Here is a 22,495-nt window from a genome sequence, read left to right as displayed (position 1 = left end):
TTGTAGGTGGGGTGGGGGTGGGAATCTCCCACTGTTGCCCAGGTTGGTCTTGAACTCCTGGCCTCAAGAGATCCTTCCACCTCAGCCTCCCAAAGCACTGGGTATCCTGTTCTATTCTTAAGCAACCATTCAATTTTCCTCTAACGTTTTGGCTCCACATTTCTCGAGAGAGAGATAACTCAATACTGGACTTCTCAGCCTTTCACAACATTTATACCTTAGCATTCTGAAACCCAACTCCCACCCCTACAAACACTCCAGAGCTACTGATGACCTCTTATGTGCCAGATGCAACCATTTTCCCTTCAGCTCTCACCCACTTAAGTTCCACTAAAAAATGCCTTCATTCTCCCTCCCCGCCACCTTCTTTTTTTTTTTTTTTTTTTGAGATGGAGTTTTGCTCTTGTTGCCCAGGCTGGAGTGCAGGGCATGATCTTGACTCACTACAACCTCCGCTTCCTGGGTGCAAGCAATTCTTCTGCCTCAGCCTCCCGAGTAGCTGGGATTACAGGCATGCACCACCATGCCCGGCTAATTTTGTATTTTTAGTAGAGACAGGGTTTCGCCGTGTTGGACAGGCTGGTTTCGAACTCCTGACCTCAAGTGATCCACCCACCTCGGCCTCCCAAAGTACTGGGATTACAGGAGTGAACCACCATGCTCAGCCCCCACCACCTTCTTGAACTGCTTTCCTTATCTGATTTTGGTTCTCCCTCTTCTCTGGCTCTACCTTCCCAGTCTTTAGTGTCTCTGACTTTGCAAACAGAGTTGCTTTTCATTGTTTTGTCCTCATCCCTCTAAGCCAGGATTGAGCAATCTTTTCTTGCATAAGTTTAAAGGAGATATATATATATCCTTTTATATATATATATACATTATAATATATATAATGTATATATTATATATATTATAATATATATTATAATATATATTATATAATGTATATATTATATATATTATAATATATATTATATAATGTATATATTATATATATTATAATATATATTATAATATATATTATATAATGTATATATTATATATATATTATAATATATATAATGTATATATTATATATATATTATAATATATAATGTATATATTATAATATATACACATATATATTAAACTTTAAATTATCCATCTGTATCTATTCATACTTTATTAAATAGAATAGTATCAATTAGAAAATGGGTTCTACATTATGGCCCATAAAATATTACCTCAAGACAGTATTGCAATGTAAGTAGTAATATGGAGGCAACCTCCCAATCTTTCTTCTTGCAATTGTGCCAAGGACTCATCCATCCTTCATTTCTCTTTATAACATTAATCCTTACTATGGATTTAATTGCCACATCTCTATGCAGAATTTCCAATATCTCTGCCTTGATCCTCTTAAACTAAAGAAACCCAGTTCCAACTTCCTGCTCATGCCTGCAATTTAACACATCCCGGCAGAACTCATCACCTCCCTCTTTTGCCCCACAAATGTGCTTTTGCCTTTTTTGTTCCCTGACAACACTGTCTTCCCAGGCACTCACAGCTTTCCGTATGGAGGCAAACATGACTATTTTGCGATTGTATAGTGATAAGTATGGGTGTCATCAGTTCGGCAAGAATTTTTTAGGATATGTGGCTATGAACCTTTAATATAAACATATGACTGTGACTGGAGTTGGTTTTTTTTTTTTTTTTTTTTTTTGAGACAGTGTCTTGCTCTGTTGCCCAGGCTGGAGTGCAGTGGTGTGATCTTGGCACACTGCAACCTCCGCTTCCCAGGTTCAAAGTGAGGGAATGTATTCTCTTCCCAGGTCCACAAGGGGGCGTAGTTTCAGGGGCAAGAACTTCCCAGCGCCATACCTCCACCCACGTCTCCATCCAGGATCTTAGGGGTCTTTGTTTAACTTTCACACCCCCGGGAAGAAATCAGAGATCAATCACTCTAGCAGAAGTTTAAAGGAACTCCTTTCATTGGACAGAAAAATTGAATGGCGCAGGCATTACTCCCAGGTTAAAAGTCCCCTTCTCCCACATGCGGGAAGACTCCATTACTGGACCCCCTTCCACAGCCTCGTGGGAGCTGCTCTCTATGTATTTCTTTCTTCTTTTTCTCTCTCTGCCTAAATAAATCACTTTCTGCAAAACTCTTTGGGGTCCAATATTTACTTACGAGAGCACCACACCCAGCAGGGTCCTCTCTCTCATTCTTGGGTGAGTGATGGACCAAGAACCTGGAAGAACACATCCAAGCAGGGGAGCTGAGCCTCCTCCAAGTCCCGGAACCTGGTCTCAAAAGGATTCTAATCCCTCAGCCTCCCAAGTAGCTAGGACTACAGGTGTGCACTACCACACCCAGCTAATTTTTGTATTTTTAGTAGGGATGGGGTTCTGCCATGTTGGCCAGGCTGACCTTGAACTCCTGACTTCAAGTGATCTGCGCACCTCAGCCTTCTGTAGTGCTGGGATTACAGGCATGAGCCACCACACCCAGCCTAGTTGTTAATTATATCCCATTTGAACACTGAGCAAAGCCTCCTAATCTCATCATGCCTGAATTCTTAGACTGCCTTACCCCCAAATTTCAAAGATAATTACTTCAATCATGTATCTCATCTTTGTTATGTCAGGCCACTAGACAAATGCAATTCCTTTTAGTTAACTGTCTCATCCAGTTTCCATAATATTCTGTGTGTTCTTCTACTGGTTTCCTTCTCAGTCCTGTCCACTATGCCTTATCAAAATTTTGCATGGTAGAGATGGCCAGCTGTCCCCTAAAATTCAACACCCCCTTTCACAGTGTAGCGATGTCAGTTCAATTTGGCTGCCCAGCCAGGGACCACATCTTCCAGCCTTTCCTGCATCCAGATGATACCATGTGACTAGTTTTCATCAATGAAATGAGAAAGAGATTTATGTCACCTCCCAGATGGGATTTTTAAAAAGCTTCATTGTTTCCCCTACTCTCTTATCCTGTCTGAATAGAAAGGATTCTGTAGCTTTAGGGGATGACAGAGCCACAAGGTGGAAGGAGCTTGGATCTCTGAACTAGTCCATGGGGAAAAGCTGTAGCGGATGAAGAACACCTGCATTGGACTCTTAACCTGGGTGTGACGCAGCCACTGAAATGTGGGGGCTTATTCGTTAGCATTTGTCTAGCATTACCCTAACTGATACCTAATCAATTTCCTTACATCCTCAAACTTCTTGCATTAAATTTCATTTCCTGCCTCTCCCCAAGGAGTACAGTTCCTCTCAAGCTTCTGGAAGACAGGCTGCTCATTCTTCCAGAGCAGCCTAGACACCAAGCGGGCTGGGAGATAGTATTGATATCTTCTTTTTTTCTTTCTTTTTCCTTTCCTTTCCTTTTTTTTTTTNTTTTTTTTTTAAAGCAGCAACACAGAAATCAATGAGCCAACACTTAAGTTTGGAAAAGCCAAAAGGAAGGGCAAATAATGTTCTTTAAAAATGTTGCAGTAGCTTCTTGAGATTCCCAAAGGAAAAAATAAATAAAAAATAAAAATGTTGCCGGATCAATATGATATAATGTAAAAATAATCCTGATGGGTTGGGGAAATAATTTTTGGTATTATTTTAAATAAAGGAATAGACATTTCTGACAAGAATAAATAAATATTAAGAGTTTTAGGTATTGTAAGTGAATAGTGGGGCTCACATGTAAAGGATTTTACAGATTCTCTGGGATTACATCCCTTAGACAGGGGTCCCCAAACTAGTCGGAGTCCTGTTAGGAACCAGCTGCACAGCAGGAGGTGAGTGGTGGGCAAGCGAGCATCATTCGGCCTGAGCTCCACCTCCTATCAGATCAGGAGCAGCACTGGATTCTCATAGGAGCACAGACATTATGTAAACTGCATATGTGAGGGATCTTTTATTTTATTTATTTATTTTTTATTTTTTTGAGACAGAGTCTCTGTCACCAGGCTGAAGTGCAGTGGCACGACCTTGGCTCACTACAATTTCTGCCTCCTGGGTTCAGGTGATTCTCCTGCCTCAGCCTCCTGAGTAGCTGGGACTACAGGCTCCACCAGCTAATTTTTTGAATTTTTAGTAGGGACGGGGTTTCACTGTGTTAGCCAGGATGGTCTCTATCTCCTGACCTCATGATCTGTCTATCTCGGCCTCCCAAAGTGTTGGAATTACAGGCGTGGGCCAGTGCGCCTGGCCAGTATCTTTTATTTTTATCATATTTTTGGAGACGGTCTCCATCTGTCACCCAGGCTGGAGTGCAGTGGCACGATCATGGCTCACTGCAGCCTCTATCTCCCAGGCTTAAGTGATTCTCAGCCTCCTGAGTAGCTGGGACTACAGGTGCCACCGTCATGCTCAGCTAATTTTTGTATTTTTCCGTAGAGACAGGGTTTTGCTATGCTGCCCGGGCTGGAGGAATCTTATTTTATACAGTGACATTCATTCTCTTAAAAATATAGCTTTATGGTCACTTTTTATTATACATAAAATGAATTTCAAGGAAAGCCCATATCCACGTGGGCTAAAAATGCATTTGGAATCTATGTAAGGAAAATGCCATTAATGCTGTAGAGGGAGATTACATGGGGCTTCATTCATTCATTCAACCTGTACTTCTAATCACTCACTCTGGAAAGGTTACAGGCGCTGGGAAGTCAGCAGAGAACAAAGGACAATAATCCCTGCTGTCATTTACACTCTGAAGGGAGGAAAGAGAAATTAAACCACAGATACACGGATTATAGAGTGTATTAGAAACAATGCCCTAAGTGCTAATGAGAACACTGGAGCAGGGGAAGGATATAGGGAGTAGGATTATAATGAACATTGGGATTGCCAAGGAAGGTCCGGGGGGTGGTGCAGATGACACTTGTACCAGGACCTGAAGGGAATGAGAGAGAGAGGCCTGTAGGAAGGATGACTCCAGGCAAGGAAGCCAGTGTGGCTGGATGTGGCAAGATGGAGGTGAGCACACAGTGGTCATGGGGAACAGACCCTGTAGGGTTTTTCCTTGTGATCTGGAGCAACTAGAGGGTGTTGAGCAGAGACCTGGGGTGTTTTAACAGGCTCAGGCTGACCGCTGGTTTGAAAGTAGTGGGTAGTAGTAGCTGGCTGTGTTTTGCTTTGCAGCAATGGGAAGGACGTGGTCGCCACTTCCTGAGATAGGGAAGGTAGGGAGAGGAATAAGTTTGGGGTGGAAGGTGGGGAGTTCAGGTCTGCATGAGTTGGGTTTGAGATGTCTATTAGACACCCACAAGGAGATGCCTAGTTGGCAGTCTTTGCCCTCACTTCTCCTCTACCCCCTCCCTTATGATTGCCAAAGTTGTAGTTGTGACCTGCATCGAGGCAGCTTCGGCCCTCCAGTAACCTCACTGGCACAGCATTGCACCCGGTTAAGGGCTACTGTCCTTTCGGAGCAAGGGGCACATTTGATAATTTGTCCTATCAGAGACAGCAATCTGATAATTACTCCAAGGCGGGTTAGCCTTGAGCTAATGTCGGAGTCCAAGGGAAAGGTGTGAGCTGCAGACACAGACGTGGGGACCATCAGCTTGAAGCTGTTGTGCAAAGTAATCAGATCCGCAGAGGAACGGATTTACAAAGAAATGTATATAACGGCGCACAGGGTTGTTGTCTTGTGAGGATTAAATACATAAAACATATGGAATACAGACGGTGCTTAATAAAGAGCTGCTGTTTTTATTAACAAACTTATCTGTAGGCGCTCGTCCATGGACAACATCCAGGTCAGACAGTCGGGCGCGCATTTCGCACCAACCATACACACCCAGAGAGGATGAGACTGGATGTGGTTGGGCTGACTGGCATCTTTAGATGGACGGTCCTCAGTCCAGTCCTTTCATTTTGCAGGCGGGGAGGCAGAGGCTTGGGGAGGCTAAGCGCGGCGAGCTGGCGGCGGAGTGGAGCTTCCACTAGGGCTCCCAGTTTCCCCGCACCTTGCCCCGATCCTCCTGGCCACCCACCCACCCGAACGCGCCACCTCTTCAGCCCACGCCCAGGCCAGCGCGTCACCGACGCCCGCGGCCTCTCCCACCTCTAAGTTCCAGGAAGCTCTCGGCCTCTAGCTGGCCGCGCTGCGGCTGAGCTTCCCTGGGGTGGAGGCGCCGAGGTGCCCGGCCCGGGGCGAGGCCTCGCGGGCAGCAGGCGGGAGAAGGAAGGGCGGTGGGGCAGGTCCTGGCTGCGCGCAGCAGTTGTGCGCACTTGGGTTCTTCACGCGGGACACACGTGGAACGCTGCCTCCTGCGACCTCGGCCGCTAGCAACTAGCAGGGCCGGGAACAGAAACTGTAGAGATGGAAGAGCGTTCGAGTCTCCGCCCGGAGGGAGCCTCCGCCCGGGGCTGCAGCCTTGGGGGCGGGGAGCGGGGCGGGGCCGGGAAAGTTGAGTACTGGTCGCGCAGGGCCGGGCTCGGCCGGAGCGCCTGCCGCAGGAACCGTAAAAGGCTGGAGCGGGCGGGGTAGGTGTGGCTCGGACTGCGTGACCTGAGCCCCTGCCCCAGTCCCCGTCGTCTCCCGCGGCCGCGGTCTCTCAGCCATGGGCGCCGTCTGGTCCGCTCTGCTGGTCGGAGGGGGTCTGGCCGGAGCGCTTTTCGTTTGGCTGCTGCGGGGCGGCTCTGGGGACACGGGGAAGGACGGGGACGCTGAGCAGGAGAAGGAGGCCCCTCTGGGGGGAGCTGCGGCTCCGGGAGGCGATCCGAGTGGCAGCGACGAACTGAGCCCTGGACCTTCCAGGCAGGAGCTGGTCACCAAATCAGGTATTCTGCCCCCCTGTGACTCCAGGGCACATCTGCCATAGCTTTGAGGTTCATCAAGGAAGGGAGGAAAGAGGCAAATCTACCTAGAGCTTTGCTAGGGGCCCATTCCCGCGGAGGGCTCCCCTAAGGGGGCTGGGCCGTCCCCACGCCGCTCGGTTTCCCAGGCTGGTTGGTAGTGCAGGCAGGTTTTTTGGTTGGTCCTCCAAGGGCCGCGCCCTGCCGAGTCCCTCAGCGCCCGCGCCTGAGGAGTTGGTTCTGCCCCTCCGGCGGGGATAAGCTCCGCCACTTGGCGGCGCTTGGTGCAGTGCGGGCGGCTGCAGTGGCTGCGCCCCTTCCGGGCCTTTGGAAAAGGGGGCTTAAATTTAGGGGGATCCTACAAGCCTCTTCAATCTCTGTCCAAGCCGGGACATTTTCTCAGTCCTGATCCCGGTAGTCTCACATCCTCCCATCGCACAGCCCATGGAAGAGCTGGGTTTGGGAACACCCGAGCTGCCGGCGCCTCGTGCTATCTGGACGCTTCTTTAGGAAGGCAAAGTTCAGGTTGGACTCTGGCCATGAAGGCCATGGCTGAGGCCCTGGGGCTGTGCTTCGTGACCGGTTTCAGCACTGTCGGCAGTTCCCCCCACTCCCACCACTGCCCCAGAACAGGGCCAGGTGGTCATCCCTGGGAAGGGACTACTTAAATAGGATTCCCAGCTCTGATGAGTAGAACCGACATCTAGGTTTAAATTTTTATATTTTAGGGACCGTTTGCTAAGCAGAGAGCGAACACTGGCAGAAAAACCTTACCTTCCAGTGCCCTCCCTTGGCAAGTGGCCCATGCCTGGACAGAAGCTTAATGGTGAAAATGACATCTGTGAACTTTATTTTTAGCCCAGTGGTGTTCATGTGCAGCCATATGAAAATCTGCCCGTGTGTCCTTAGTGTGATTGGTCTGGGATGCCTGGACAGTTCACTTATCTTTTTGTTTTTCCTGAAGGCCAATCTCATGCTTTAGGTTGAAAAGTTGGGAATCCATAATAATATTTGTTCACTCTCACTTCCAACCCCACCATTAAAAAGAGATAAACAAGACTGTTGTCCCCATGCCCACCCCCCACCCCCCGCCCCATAAAATCACTGCTGTGCTGATTGTACGTATGATTTAGAGATTTCAATCTTGTTTGGACTACCAATGGGGTGGTCAAGAAGGAAGCCACATTTTTAGAGGACTTGGATTTTGTATTTTTAAGAACATTTTTTTAAAAAGTAGTTACAGTGGGAGGGGGTACAAAACACTGTTTTGTTGAGGAGGTTCCTAATGAATATGGGATTGGCAAGAAGAAACCAGCCCCTTCCCCCACTCCACTCCTGCACAGGGATGCGCTACTGTCCTTTGTATCTCCCCACAGTGACAGCTCCTGCTGATCTGCCCGCAGATCTGTGAGAGCCAATCCCTGCCCTGCACGCCTCCCCTGGAAGTATAAGTGTACTCTTCTGGCTTGTAAGGTAGCCACACAGCCCTTTGCCCCACAGCCTGGACATTCTTTGATGATAGGAGCCAAGCAACTTAACTTGGCTACATGCCAGTATGGCCTGGACTGTGGAGACCAGGGACCATGACAGGGTTACACGTCTGCCTCTAGAGCTTACCATTTCATTTACACTTGTGCTGGCACACTGATTCTCCTGGATGTGCCTTTTATTGTCAGATATACATGTGTATTTTTAGAGCACAGTGTTGGTTAATTAAGTTGTACTTGATTTTAATAGAGGGGGACTTTGTGAATTGCAGATTGACTGGTAGTAAACCATTCAGTAACCAAATTATTTTCTCAGCCTTTTTTCTTACATGAACTACCTGACTCTATTACATTTTCCCTTTTATTTCTTAGAGCATCTTCAAGAAAGCAATGGACATTTGATTTCTAAGACCAAAGACCTTGGTAGCCTGCAGGCAGCAGCCTGCAGATTGCAGAATCCTTCCAGGGAAGTCTGTGACAATTCAAGAGAACATGTTCCTTCTGGACAGTTTCCAGACACAGATGCTCCAGCTACCTCTGAGACAGGTAACTCTAGGAGTCACTCTGAAGTTTCAAGAAATGAAAGCCTTGAATCTCCTATGAGAGAATGGGGATTCCAAAAAGGACGAGAGACATCTGCTAAAGCAGCTACATGTTTTGCAGAGAAGTTGCCTTCTAGCAACCTGCTCACGAACAGAGCTAAAGAAGAAATGAGCCTCTCTCATTTGAACAGTCAGGACCAGGTTGACCACGAGGAGTGGGAAATGGTGTCTAGGCACTCATCTTGGGGGAATGTTGGCAGTCTTGAGGCTCCAGTGTTAAGCCCAAACCAGGGAATGGACAGTGGAAGAAGTACTCTGGTGGAAGCAAGAGATTGGCAAGTGCATAGGAAAACAGAAAAGGTAGCAGTGATGCCTGCAGGGTCTCAGCAAGTTAGTGTCAGGTTCCAGGTCCATTATATCACAAGCACTGATGTGCAATTCATTGCAATAACTGGAGACCATGAGTGTCTTGGGAGATGGAACACATACATCCCACTCTACTATAGCAAGGACGGGTTCTGGTCTCATTCCATTTTCCTGCCTGCAGATACAGTGGTGGAGTGGAAGTTTGTGTTGGTAGAGAATGGGGGAGTTACTCGCTGGGAAGAATGCAGCAATAGATTCCTAGAGACTGGCCATGAGGATAAAGTGGTTCACGCATGGTGGGGGATTCACTGATTCAGTTTGCAAAGTATTGGAGAAGCTGTAGAAGAATGTGGAAGAGGCTGAGGTTGCGGAGCACACTGAATAAAATAAAGACAGTGTGACTCCAAATTCAGCCATTCAAATTGTTTCAAATTTGCTAGTGGCTTTTGTCTAATGTGCAGAAATATATGTGTGTATATATACATATATATATACACAGAAAATGCTTCCAGTGGATGTGGACTTTTTTCCCCTGTGGCCACTGATTGAGGGACTTGTGCTGATCCATTATTACTTTAGGGCATGATCCTCTTCGGGAGTGACTTGGCTAAGCTTCAGGTGTGAACTGTGGTCATGGAGCAAAGAAATTAACCAGCTGCCCAGGGTTCAAGCTTGAGCCTTCAAGTGATCCTTAGAATAAGGTAGCAAAATAAGCCTTACTTAAACATAGCTGATTTCCTATTGGTACAGCTTGAGAAACACTTTTTACTACATACAGATTTTATGCTTAAAAATAGTTAACTATACAAAACTGTGATTAGAAAATATCTGGTCTGGATGTGATTAGTAAGGATCCAAGATAATGCTCTAAAACTGCCCAATGTTTTTGTTTGATTTTCATCTGCCAGGTGTGGTTACATGCTATGAGGGTAGCAAGTACGTCTTTGTCTTAATGATCTAAGGCTGGTGTAGAAACAAGGGGCCTAATGAGAACCAGTCATCATGGAAGTCAGTTGCAGGAGCAGCCCATGAGGAAAGGGAACATGAGTGGGGTTGGGGGTACTGAGTGAGGTGGCTTCAATGACACCTCTTAGAGGACTGTGAGGTACAGCCACAGCCCAACTGCAGGGAGGGATGCACCCATCATTTACCCATGGGAGCCTCTGTAGGTAGGACCATGTCTCTCCCACTGCTCCTCCCTCCCCCGCCCCCAGCATCTGGACAGACCTGTCCTATAGCAATCATTTCCGTCACCCTCTTCCCTCTCCTTTCATCCCGGTCACTATCTTGGGTAGCATATTTATACACAACAGTGGTACAGAAGTACATCTTTGCTCAGAGAATACAGCAAATATTTAAACTTTAAGTTATTGTAACTGAACAAATAATAAAACTGGAATTTTAGTATCTTCATTCAATGTCTGAATTATTTGTCTAAAGTTTAGTATCATAATAGCTTAGATGTAAAATAAAATGTAAATATTTTCCTCCACTAATAACAGACACATACAGAAAAGCAAACATTACAATATTTATTTTAAAAGTTCGCCTTTGACTGGAGGGAAATTCAGCATGCCTGTCCTTGAAAATAAATTCTTACATGTTAGCTCTTAATAAGTATAACATCTATTGGTGAAATAATGTTTAATCCTGTTAATCAGATGATCTTTGCTGAAAAGAATAAACCCAACCAAAAATAGCATTAGAAAATGCTTAAAAGAACTATTTGACAGTTTTTGGCTCATAGCACTTTTACGTTAAATTCATATGTACTGGTTATAGACTTCATAATGAATTTTATATTGTACTAATAAGGTCTGCAGAAGGCATTCACCATCACTGCACAGAATGCCCAAATATTACCATGAGGAAAAATCAAAGGTAAAACAATTTAAGCAAAAGTCTCTCTAGGATTCTACTACTGGCTATTTTATCATTATCTGGTAAAATTAAAATTAATCTTTCAGTAAAGCCAACTGATTTAAGAGATGAATATTACACTTTATATTTAAAAAATTTACTTAAAATTGAACATGCTTACAGTGTTAACACTGTCCTTGAGAGCAGAAACGTGAGGATCTTCTGGTGAGAGGATGTATGCCCTATTCCATTTATTGTCTGCATAGGTCAGGGCTTCTACTAGCTGCTGTAACAGAGACCATCCATTTAAGAAGGCTGCAGCACCAGAGGCTGACTTCCTGCTCGTGTAACTGTTAGCAGTGAGTCTTCCTGGCAGGAGGGCAGCTCCCCTCCTTGCAGAGATTCAGTTACGCAGACTCTCTTCTGCCCTGTGGCTCTATCCTTGCAGAGATTCAGTTACCCAGACTCCCTTCTGCCCTGTGGCTCTACCATCTCCTATAACCCTGATGTCCTCTGCATCCAGCCCCTGGAGGGGAAAATAAAGTGAGGAAGAACACCAATGCATGTTAACACTTTGACCTGAAAATGCCACATATTGCTCTGTCCATATTCTGTTAATGAGAACCCTCAGGCCACACCCAGATAACAAGGGGAGGCAGGATTGGGAAACAGAGACTCTCACTGGGCATCTGTTTCTCAGAGACAATTCCAGATTATAGAACAGGAACACAAATTTGTTTTGGACAGCTAGCCACCTGCCACATTGTCCCTGATGTTTTGACACTACGGAAACGTATTTGTATCTGTTCTTGTCTCATTTGATTTGGTTCACATATAAAACCCCCTAATTTTATTAAAATTTAATTAAAACAGACAGAATAGATGTAATCTCGAACTTGAAAAAGAATAACATCATTTTCTTTCTTTACTATTATTAATATGCAAAAAAGAGAAACTTTTCTAAAAGTTTTGACTGGGGGGCCCTGATGTTTGGTTATCTGATTACCCTCACTGATATTGACAGAACAGTGAGTTCATAGTCACAAAATGAGTCCCTGTTAGTATGTTGAAGTTTGTCCTTCTGTCCTTGGTATTACACCACATCTTTCACTTTCATGTGAAAGTAGTTTTTCCCCTAGAATTTTTTTGAAGCTAAAATTGATTGAATAAAGTATTTAAATTTAATTAAGATTTAATTAAAATTTAAGTAAAATAAAATAGATTCTATTGTCTTGGGACCAGTAACAACAATTAAAAACCCACAATTATTCCAATATATTAGAACAAGCACAAATTATATCTTACAATTAATTATCTTATGAGGTAATTATAATACCTTATCATGTATGAATATTTTACAGGTATTAATTATTATAATGTATGAATACTAGCTAGTAGATGTTTGAAGTTTTACTCTGAGGAATTCAAGAATAGTTTATTTCAAAATAGAGTTTACAAGACAGGGCACCTTTTATTAAATTTTCACATAAAAAGAAAAAGTACACAAAGCACTAATTACAAGTAACACCACAATTAATTGGGCCTTATTTCTCTGTAATGAACAGGCAAGCAACGAGTCATTTTAGTAACATTTTTTCCTGGTCTTTTACTTTCTGTATCCTCTTTTCTTGATTTCTGATCATTGAAGACATTGCTGAAAATGTTGATAAAACATAGTTAGAATAACAAAATCTACTCAGGCTTTAATTCTACTATGTGCTACCTCAAAGATTAGCTTGTTAGTATAGAACAAATATGTTCTGAGCTCAAGACATTCTTAAAAATTGTGATGTAGCATATTTTTGAAAAGGTTGGTGTTACGGAAGAGAGCTAAGGGTAAATCTTTAGTGCTTCAGGTGTTTTATTTTATTTACTTATTTATGTTGTAGACACAGGGTCCCTCTCTATGTTGCCCAGAGTAGTCTCAGATTCTTGGTCTCAAGCAATCCTCCTGCCTCAGTTTCCCAAAGTATCAGGATTACAGGCATAAGCCACTGTGCCCAGCATCAGTTGTTTTAAATGAGCATGATAATTGTAAAAGTAATACTAATTGTAAATAATTCAAACACCTCATAAGGACACAAAAAAAGATGGAGGTCAGTCTTTGTCTCTGCTCCCTCAATCTGCTGGAATCTACCTCCGCCTGAGAGGTCATTACCATAAGCAATTTGGTGAACATCTGCACATATACATGCATATGCACGTTTTATTCTTTACACAAATGAAAATATATGGTATAGATTGTTCTGTAGCTTCCTTTATTCGTACAACAAAATGTCAATAATTTATCAGTTCAGCTTATGTTTTAACTGCACAGTATTTACTAATATTTCAGTACACAAACTGACTTACTAAACTGACTAAAAAAGGTTACATATTTTTCTTTCTAAACAATGCTATAATAAATACTTTTGTATATATACTTCTGTGCATTTATACAATCATTTCTTATAGAATACATTGCTAGAAGTGGAATTTCTGGGTCAAAGGGTAAATGCACTTCAAGTTTTGACAATCCTCCCAAAATTCCCCTTAAAAATATTTGTTTTAGAATTTTCAAGAGGTATCCCATCCAGACACTGTATCCAGCAAAAAGGTCTTTTTATTTTGTAAACAAATATATATCTTCCATGTGGATTATTATTTAGTCCCATACATTAGATAAACTCAGAAACGTATGTCATGGTGAGAATAAAAATAGGATCAATAAGATAATGCATCTTCCTTCAAAAACTCACAATCGATATGGAGAGGAAGATGGCACATAAGAGACAGGGCTAATGTGCAGCTCCAAGCTCCTACTTGGACGGACAGAGCAGCATGTGGAGACTTACACTGTTGACTTTGCTCCAAGAGCCACTGCAGGAACATACCAGAAAAACCAAAAGAATTCACAGATCCTTTGAAAGAAGCAGGATGACGCTGCAAATTCCACTGGATAGGTGAAAAACTGTGAGTTCCCAAAGTGTGAGAGGCGAAAATCCTGCCTCCCAACATACTTCCCACTGGGGAACCTGAAAATCCAGATTATAGGAGAAGGATTTCATCTTACCTAGAGCTGAAACGAATTTAGAGCAAAATATAAAAGTAGAAGTAGCAGTGGGAAGAGCCTTGGAGGCACTCCCATTCTCTAGATTGCGCCCAGGGAAGCCATCCCTGACTATATCTCACAGGGGCCCTTGGGGAAGGCAGCTGGCAGAATTTGGGAGTGGTCACAGGGTGAAAGAAGCTTCCAGCTGAACTCTGTAATAATTTCAACTGTACACAAATTCTTTTGAGCAGAATCTGGGTAGTGAACGGGAACTGCTACAGAAAGCAGCACAGAAGCCACTGCTGACAGTGTGGGCAGGCAGGAAGGAGCAGGCAAGACCTGAAAGCCATACTTGCTTTCTTAGTGGGGAAGCTTATAGCCTGGGGCAAGGTCTGATCTGCTCCCCATTCCCCAATCACTACCCCACACTGGCTTCCTGGAGATACTGGCGCTGTTAGTGGGGCATGGTGGGAGGAAGACTAGCCTTGCCAACTGTGTGGGAGCTAGGTGAGGCCTATTGCTACAGGCGTTTCCCCACTTCCCTGGCAACAGAGGCAGCCATCATCACCTCTGGAACATAACACCACTGGCTCAAGAACCACCCTGCATCCCCCACAGTGGCCATGGCAAGCCCCACCCAAGGAGAATCTGAGCTCAGATGCACCTAACTCTGCCCCAACCTAATGGTATTTTTTTTTACCTGCCCTGGTAGCCAATCACAAAACACACAAACTCTTGAGAGCTTGATGGCCTCACATATCACCTGAGAAACCCAAATACTTATCCTGGCCAACTTAGGGCAAGCTTATATTCCCTTGTCTTCTATCATAGCTGGTGCTCTCTTGAAAGCACCACCTCCTGACTGGAGGCCAACCACCTCAGGACATTACAGTAACTCATAACAGAAAAACCCTGTACCAAGGAAGGAGAAAACAACAGCTAATTCCATTACCTGTAACCTTCTGGCTAGCCAGAGGTCCTAAGTCTGTCCATGTGAAAATGTCACTGCTAGCATAACCAGTATTTGATAAAGCTAGGACACTAAACCTATTTATAACCAAGGACTTTCACAGAGTGTATTCACTCCCCTACCTCCTCTACCAGAGGAGGTGCTGGCATCCATGGCTGGGAGACCTGAAGATGAATCATATCACAGGTCTCTTTGCAGACATTTCCCAGCCCCAGCCCTAGCCAGATAGCCCCACTGAGTGGCTAGACGCAGAAGAAGAATAACAATCATTGCAGTCCAACTCTCAGGAAACCTCATCCCTAGGGGAGGGGAAGGACACCTCATCAGGGGATCAACCTGTGGGACAAAATAATCTGAACCTTGAGATACAGATTTTTCTACTGAAACAGTCTACGCAAATCAGAAGGAATCAGAAAAGCAATTCTGGAAATATGACAAAACAAGGTTCTACAACATCCCCAAAAGACCACACTAGCTTCCCAGAAATGCATGCAAATCAAGAAGAAATCTCTGAATTGCCAGATAAAGAATTCAGAAGGTTGATTAAGCTACTCATGGAGATATCAGAGAAAGGTGAAACCCAACTTAAAGAATTTTTTTAAAAAAAATCCAGAATATGGATAAAAAATTCTCCAGAGAAATATAAAGACAAAACAACCACAATTTCTGGAAATGAAAGACACACTTATAGAAATACAAAATGCACTGGAAAGTTTGACAGTAGACTAGAACAAATGGAAGAGAGACCTTCAGAGCTTGCAGACAAGGTTTTCACATTAGCCCAATCAGACAAAAACAAAGAAAAAAGAATTTAATAAAACTGAACCAAGCCTTCAAGAAGTCTGGAATAATGTTAAATGGCTAAACTGAAGAATAATTGTTGTTCATAAGGAAGAGAAATCTGAAAGTCTGAAAAACTTATTTGAGGGAACAATTGAGGAAAATTTCCTTGGCCTCACTAGAGATCTAGACATCCAAATACAAGAAGCTCAAAGAATACCCATGAAATTCATCCCAAAAAGGTCATCACCTAGGCATATGGTCATCAGGTTATCTAATGTCAAGATGAAGGAAAGAATCTTAAGAGCTGCAATGCAAAAGTGTCAGGTAATTTATAAAGGAAAGCCTCTCAGATTAACAGCAGATTTATCAGCAGAAACCCTACAAATCAGAAGGAATTGGGGTCCTATCTTTAGACTCCTCAAACAAAATAATTGGCAGCCAAGAATTCCATATCCAGCAAAACTAAGCTTCATGAATGAAGGACAGATAAAGTCTTTTGCAGACAAAAANAAAAAAAAAAAAAAAAATGCTGAGTGAATTCACTAGCAGCAAGCCAGCACTAAGAAATGCTAAAAGGAATTCTAAATCTTGAAATAAAACCTCAAAACACACCAAAATAGAACCATCTTAAAGCATAAATCTCACAGGGCCTATAAAACAATAACACAATTTTTTAAAAAACCCAAGATATTCAGGTACCAACTAATACAATGAATAAAACAGTACCTCACATCTCAATGCTAACACTGAATGTATATGGCCTAAATGTGCCACTTAAAAGATACAGAATGGCAGAAAGGATAAAAATCCACCAACCAAGTATCTGCTGTTTTCAACAGACTCACCTAATGTACAAGGACTCATATAAACTTAAGGTTAAGGGATGAAAAAAGATATTCCATGGATACCACAAATGAACAGGAGTAGCTCTTCTTACATCAGACAAAACAGACTTTAAAGCAACAACAGTTCAGAACAGCAAAGAGGGATATTATATAATGATAAAGGATCATTATATATGGAAAATATCACAATCCTAAATATATATGCACTTAACACTGGAGCTCCCAAATTTATAAAATGATTACTACTAGACCTAAGAAATGAGACAGATGGTAATGGTAATACCATAATGGTGGGGGACTTCAGTACTCCACTGATAGCACTAAATAGGTCATCAAGATGGTAAGTCAACAAAAAACAGTGCATTTATACAATGCAATGAACTTAATCTATACCCTAGAACAAACAGACTTAACAGATATTTACAGAACATTCTACCCAACAACTACAGAATATAAATTCTTTTCATCAGCTCATGGAACATTCTCCAAGATAGACCATATAATAAGACATAAAAGAAGTCTCAATAAATTTAAGAAAATCAAAATGTTATCAAGTACTTTCTGAGACTACACTGGAATACAACTGGAAATTAATTCCAAAAGGAACCCTCCAAACTATACAAACATATGGAAATTGAATAATCTACTCTGGAATCATCTTTGGATCAATAATGAAATCAAGATGGAAATTTAAAAATTCTTTGAACTGAATGAAACTAGTGACACAATTTATCAAAACCTCTGGGATACATCAAAAGTGGTTCTAAAAGGAAAGTTCATAGCATTAAATGCCTACATCAAAAAGCCTGAAAGAGCATAAATAGGCACTCTAAAGTCACACCTCAAGGAACTAGAGAAACAAGAACAAACCAAACCCAAACTCAGAGGAATTAAAAAAAAAATAACAAAGATCAGAGCAGAATTAAATGAAATTGAAACAAATGAATAAAACACAATACAAAAGACAAATGAAAAAAAAAGCTTGTTCTTTAAAAAGATAAAATTATTAGGCCATTAGTGAGATTAGCCAAGAAAAGAAGATAGAATATCTAAATAAGCTCAATCAGAAATGAAATGGGAGATTTTACAACTGATACCACAGAAATACAAAAGATCATTTAGGGCTACTATGAACACCTTTATGTGCACAAACTAGAAAATTTAGAGGAGATGGATAAATTCCTGGAGATATAAAACCCACCTGATTAAGTCAGGAAAAAACAGAAACTCTGAAGAAACCAATAACAAGTAGTGAGATTGAAACAGTAATAAAAAAAAAAATGCCAACAAAAAGAAGTCCAAGACCAGATGGACTCAGAGCTTAATTCTATTGGGCAATTGAAGAAGAATTGGTACCAATCTTACTGAAAGTGCTTCAAACATAGAGAAATAGGGAATCCTCCCTAAATTATTCTATGAAGTCAGAATCACGCTAATACTAAAACCAGGAAAGGATATAACAAAAAAAGAAAACTATAGACCAATATCCATAATGAACACAGATTTAAAAATACACAACAAAATAGTAGCTAACTGAATCCAACAGCATATCCAAATGATAATACACCACAATCAAGTGGGTTTCATACCAGGGATGCAGGAATGGCTTAACACACTCAAGACAATAAATGTGACATATCACATAAACAGAATTGAAAACAATAATCATATGATCATCTCAAAAAATGCAGAAAAAGCATCTGACAAAAATCCAGCATCCCTTTATAATGAAAACCTTCAGCAAAATCAGCATAGATGGAACATACCTCAAGGTAACGAAAGCCATCTATGAGAAATGCACAGCCAACATTACACGGAAAGAGGAAAAGTTGAAAGCATTCTCCATGAAAACTTATACAAAACAAGGATGCCCACTTTCACCACTGCTATTCAACATTGTACTGGAAGTCCTTGCTAGAGCAGTCAGACGGGAGAAAGAAATAAAGGGCATCCAAATCGGTGAAGAGGAAGTCAAACTATTGCTGTTTGCTGACGATATGATCCTATGCCTAGAAAACATTAAAGACTCATCCACAAAGCTCCTAGATTTGATAAATGAATTCAGTAAAGTTTCAGGACACAAAATCAATGTACATGAATCAGTAGCATTGCCATATATCAACAATGACAAAGCTTAGAATCAAAGCAAGAACCCAGCTCCTTTTACTACAGCTGCAATAAAAATAAAATACTTGGCCAGGTGTGGTGGCTCACCCCTGTAATCCCAGCACTTTGGGAGCCCAAAGTGGGTGGATCACAAGGTCAGGAGTTCAAGACCAGCCTGGCCAACATGGTGAAACCCCATGTCTATTAAAAATACAAAAAAATTAGCCAGGCATGGTGGTGGGTGCCTGGAATCCCAGCTACTTGGGAGGCTGAGGCAGATAATTGCTTGAACCCAAGGAGGTGGAGGTCACAGTGAGACTAGATAGTGCCATTGCACTCCAGCTTGGGTGAAAGAGACTCCACCTCAAAAAATAAAATAAAATAAAATACATAGGAATATACTTAACCAAGGAGATGAACAATCTCTACAGGAAAAACTACAAACACTGCTGAAGGAAATCATAGACAACACACACAAACGGAAACACATTTCATGCTCATGGATAAGTAGAATCAATATTGTGGAAATAACCGTACTACCAAAAGTAATTTAAAAATTCAATGTGATTTCCATCAAAATACCATCATCATTTTTCACAGAACTGGAAAAAATAATCCTAAAATTCATATGGAACGAAGAAAAGATCCCACATAGCCAAAGCAAGACAATGCAAAAAGAACAAATCTGGAGGCATCACATTACCCAACTTCAAGGCTATCATCACCAAAACAGCAGGGTACTGGTATAAAAATAGCCACGTTGCAACCGGTTTTTTTCTTGGGTGCTGGTGAGAACATCTCCCTCGAAAGAAAGCTGTGGGTTTTTGGCCTTTAATTTTTTAAAGAATAAGTGATGGGACCACTGCAGGTGTGGCATATGCTTGTAAAATTAAATATTGGACTCAAGAAGTGTTGCAGAAAGGTGATTTTATTTAGGTAGAGAAAAGAGAAGGAAAGAAGAAGAGAAAGACTTCCATGAAGAGTGTGGAAGGGGATTCCAGAGGGGAAATCCAGGAGGGAAATGGGAGCTCCCACCATGTGGGAGGGGATTCCAGAGAGCTGGAAATCCGGTGTGGGTGAAGGAGCAGGGGGATTTATCCTGGGAGAAATTCCCACGTTTCCAAGTTCCTCTGGCCAATGAAAGGAGTTCCTTCAAACTTCTGCTGGGGTGATTGACTCTTAGTTTCTTCCCATGCCCGTGAAATTTAAACATAAACCGTTATATCTCCAGGATGGAGAGAGATGAGAGGGGGTGCATGGTGCTGGGAAATTCTTGCCCTTAAAACTATGCCCCCTCGTGGACCTGGAAGGAGAACACCTTCCCTCATTCCCCATTCCGAACAGGAAAATTTAACTTCTGTTGGAATAAGGGCGTTGATCCTCTTTAACTACTTTCTGCTGAAATGGGGCATAGAAAGGGCTCTGCAGTTGAGGTTTCCTCCAGAGGGGAGGCTTTTAGGGGTGCAGGTTGATCTAGAGGTCCATGATAGAGCTCACGAGCCAAGGACATCTGGGGTTCCAGCAGCAGGATTATTTTGTGACCTTGTGGTTTTATAAGAAATGAATATGAGGGTTCGATCCAAGATGGCCGTTTAGGAACAGCTCGGAGTTGCAGCTCCCAGTGAAAGTGCAGAGGGTGAGCGGATGCCGCATTTTTATAGCCCACGGACCAGGAGATTCCCGGGCGGAGGAGACCCATGGGTTGCCAGAAAGGCTGTTTTGGCCGGCGTGGTTCTTTCTGTTGATGGGGCTGCTTTGCCCCACGCGGCTGCTTTGTCAGCGGCCCGGCCAGCGGTTCTCTGTAAAAAATACACTGGTCCGGGTGCCCTTTTGGCTGGCGATTGGAGCCCCGGGAAGCCGCACATTCATCTGATTAAAGAGGGCACTGAACAGGGAGCCAGGCCAGGGGATTCCTGAGTGCCACGAATCTCAGCACCACTGTTTAAGCTGGCACAGTAGGTCGCTGCATGGGAAACAGATCCCGGCGCCCTTTCAACAGGCGACTGGAACATTCTGGGATAAAAAAGAAAAAAAAAAAAAGGTTCTGAGGCAGGGAGCCAGGTGATCGGGTTCGGCTGGTCCCACCCCCACAAAAGAACAGCAATCAGAAACTCTGAATTGAGAGTTTCACAGCAAGCACAGCTGAACCGGGGGCGGTCCAGCTCTGTCAGGGAGGGGTGTCCACCATTACCAAGGCACTCCACCAATAAGGAGGTAGTCCGCCATTGCTGAGGCTGCCTGCCATTGCCAAGGCAACCCGCCGTTGCCAATGCAACCTGGCATTACAGAGAGAGTCTGCCAATACAGAGGCAGGCCACCACTGCCGAGGCAGTGCTAACTACGCCCATATAAACGGAACTGCAGGGAAGTTCACAGGGCGGAGCCCACAGCAACTCAGGAAAGCCTCTTCAGGCAGACAGTGACTAGGCTGCCTCCTTGCTGGGCAGGGCAGCCCTGAAAAAAAAAAAAAAGGCAGCAGCACAACAGGAACTTATAAATAAAGCCCTAACTCCCTGGGACAGAGCACCTGGGAACAAAAAGCAGTTTATGAGTTCTGCTGCAGCAGACCTAAACGTACCTGCCCAGCAGCTCTGAATGAACAATGGAGCTCACAGCTCAGCACTTGAGCTCCTGTAAAAGACAGACTGTCTCCTCAAGCAGCTCCCTGACCCCTGTATATCCAAAGAGTCACCTGATAAAGGAGAGATCAGACTGACATTTGGCAGGTATCCTTCTGAGACAAAGATAGCAGAAGAAGAAAATGGTAGCAACTCTTACTGTTCTGCAGCCGCTGCAGGCAATCCCCAGGCAAGCAGGGCCTGGAGTGAACCTTAGCAGTCCTACAGCAGAGGGGCCAGACTGTTAGAAGGAAAACTAAGAAACAGAAATAACCTCATCATCAACAAACTAGACGTCCACTTAGAGACCCAATATGAAAGCCAGCAACTACAAAGACGACAGGTAGATAAATCCATAAAGATGGGAAGAAACCAGTGCAAAAAGGATGAAAACACCCAAAACCAGAACACCTCTCCTCCTACAAGGGATGATAACTCCTCACCAGCAAGGGAACAAGGTTGGATGGAGAATGAGTGTGATGAAATGACAAAATCGGACTTCAGAAGGTGGGTAGTAAGAAACTTCTGTGAACTATAAGAACATGTTCTAACCCAATGCAAAGAAACTAAGAACCTTGAAAAAAGATTTGACAAAATGCTAACGAGAATGGACAACTTAGAAAGGAATATGAGTGAATTGATGGAACTGAAAAACACAACACGAGAACTTTGCGAAGCATGGACAAGTTTCAACAGCCAAATTGACCAAGCAGAAGAAAGGTTATCAGAGCTCAAAGATCAACTCATTGAAATAAATGAGAAGGCATGATTAGAGAAAAAAAGGTAAAAAGGAATGAACAAAGTCTCCAAGAAATGTGGGACTATGTGAAGAGACCTAATCTATGTTTGATAGGTGTACCTGAATGCGACAAAGAGAATGAATCCAAGCTGGAAAATACTCTTCAGGATATCATCCAGGAAAACTTCCCAACCTAGCAAGGCAGGCCAATATTCAAGTCCATGAAATACAAAGAACACCACAAAGATATTCTTCATGAAGAGCAACCCCAAGGCACATAATCGTCAGATTCACCAGGGTTGAAATGAAGGAGAAAATGCTAAGTACAGCCAGAGAGAAAGGTCAGGTTACCCACAAAGGGAAGCCCATCA

At 43.1% G+C, this 22,495-nt stretch overlaps 2 protein-coding genes across 13 annotated transcripts in view; one reads left to right on the top strand and one right to left on the bottom strand.

Moving 5' to 3' along the window:
- Positions 1–5,670: 5,670 nt before the first annotated feature.
- On the top strand, positions 5,671–10,585 carry STBD1 (starch binding domain 1). Its single transcript, XM_017514776.2, has 2 exons — positions 5,671–6,762; positions 8,637–10,585. Exons 1-2 carry the CDS (start codon positions 6,543–6,545, stop codon positions 9,482–9,484), a joined length of 1,068 nt encoding a protein of 355 aa, XP_017370265.1. The 5' UTR covers positions 5,671–6,542; the 3' UTR covers positions 9,485–10,585.
- Positions 10,586–12,478: 1,893 nt separating this feature from the next.
- The window catches only part of CCDC158 (coiled-coil domain containing 158), a 119,505-nt gene continuing 109,488 nt past the window's right edge, over positions 12,479–22,495 (bottom strand). For all 12 annotated transcript variants that reach the window (XR_001820674.2, XR_005197749.1, XR_001820673.2 and 9 more), the window contains one exon: positions 12,479–12,686. Coding sequence is in view for 9 of the 12 variants with exons in the window: in XM_017514766.2 (XP_017370255.1) it covers positions 12,610–12,686 (77 nt within the window). In the remaining 3 variants the exon portion in view is untranslated. The remainder of the gene's footprint in view (positions 12,687–22,495) is intronic.

This window comes from Cebus imitator, unplaced genomic scaffold, assembly GCF_001604975.1.
Source record: "Cebus imitator isolate Cc_AM_T3 unplaced genomic scaffold, Cebus_imitator-1.0 Scaffold537, whole genome shotgun sequence".
In the NCBI taxonomy this organism is placed as follows: domain Eukaryota; kingdom Metazoa; phylum Chordata; class Mammalia; order Primates; family Cebidae; genus Cebus; species Cebus imitator.
The sequence above is the reverse complement of the archived record's forward strand: the minus strand, read 5'-3'. Positions and strand labels throughout refer to the sequence as shown.

Coding starts and splice junctions, on each gene's coding strand:
- STBD1 (XM_017514776.2), top strand. CDS start 6,543: ATGGGCGCCGTCTGGTCCGCTCTGCTGGTCGGAGGGGGTCTGGCCGGA. Junction 6,763..8,636: donor GGAGCTGGTCACCAAATCAG/GTATTCTGCCCC, acceptor TTTATTTCTTAG/AGCATCTTCAAGAAAGCAAT.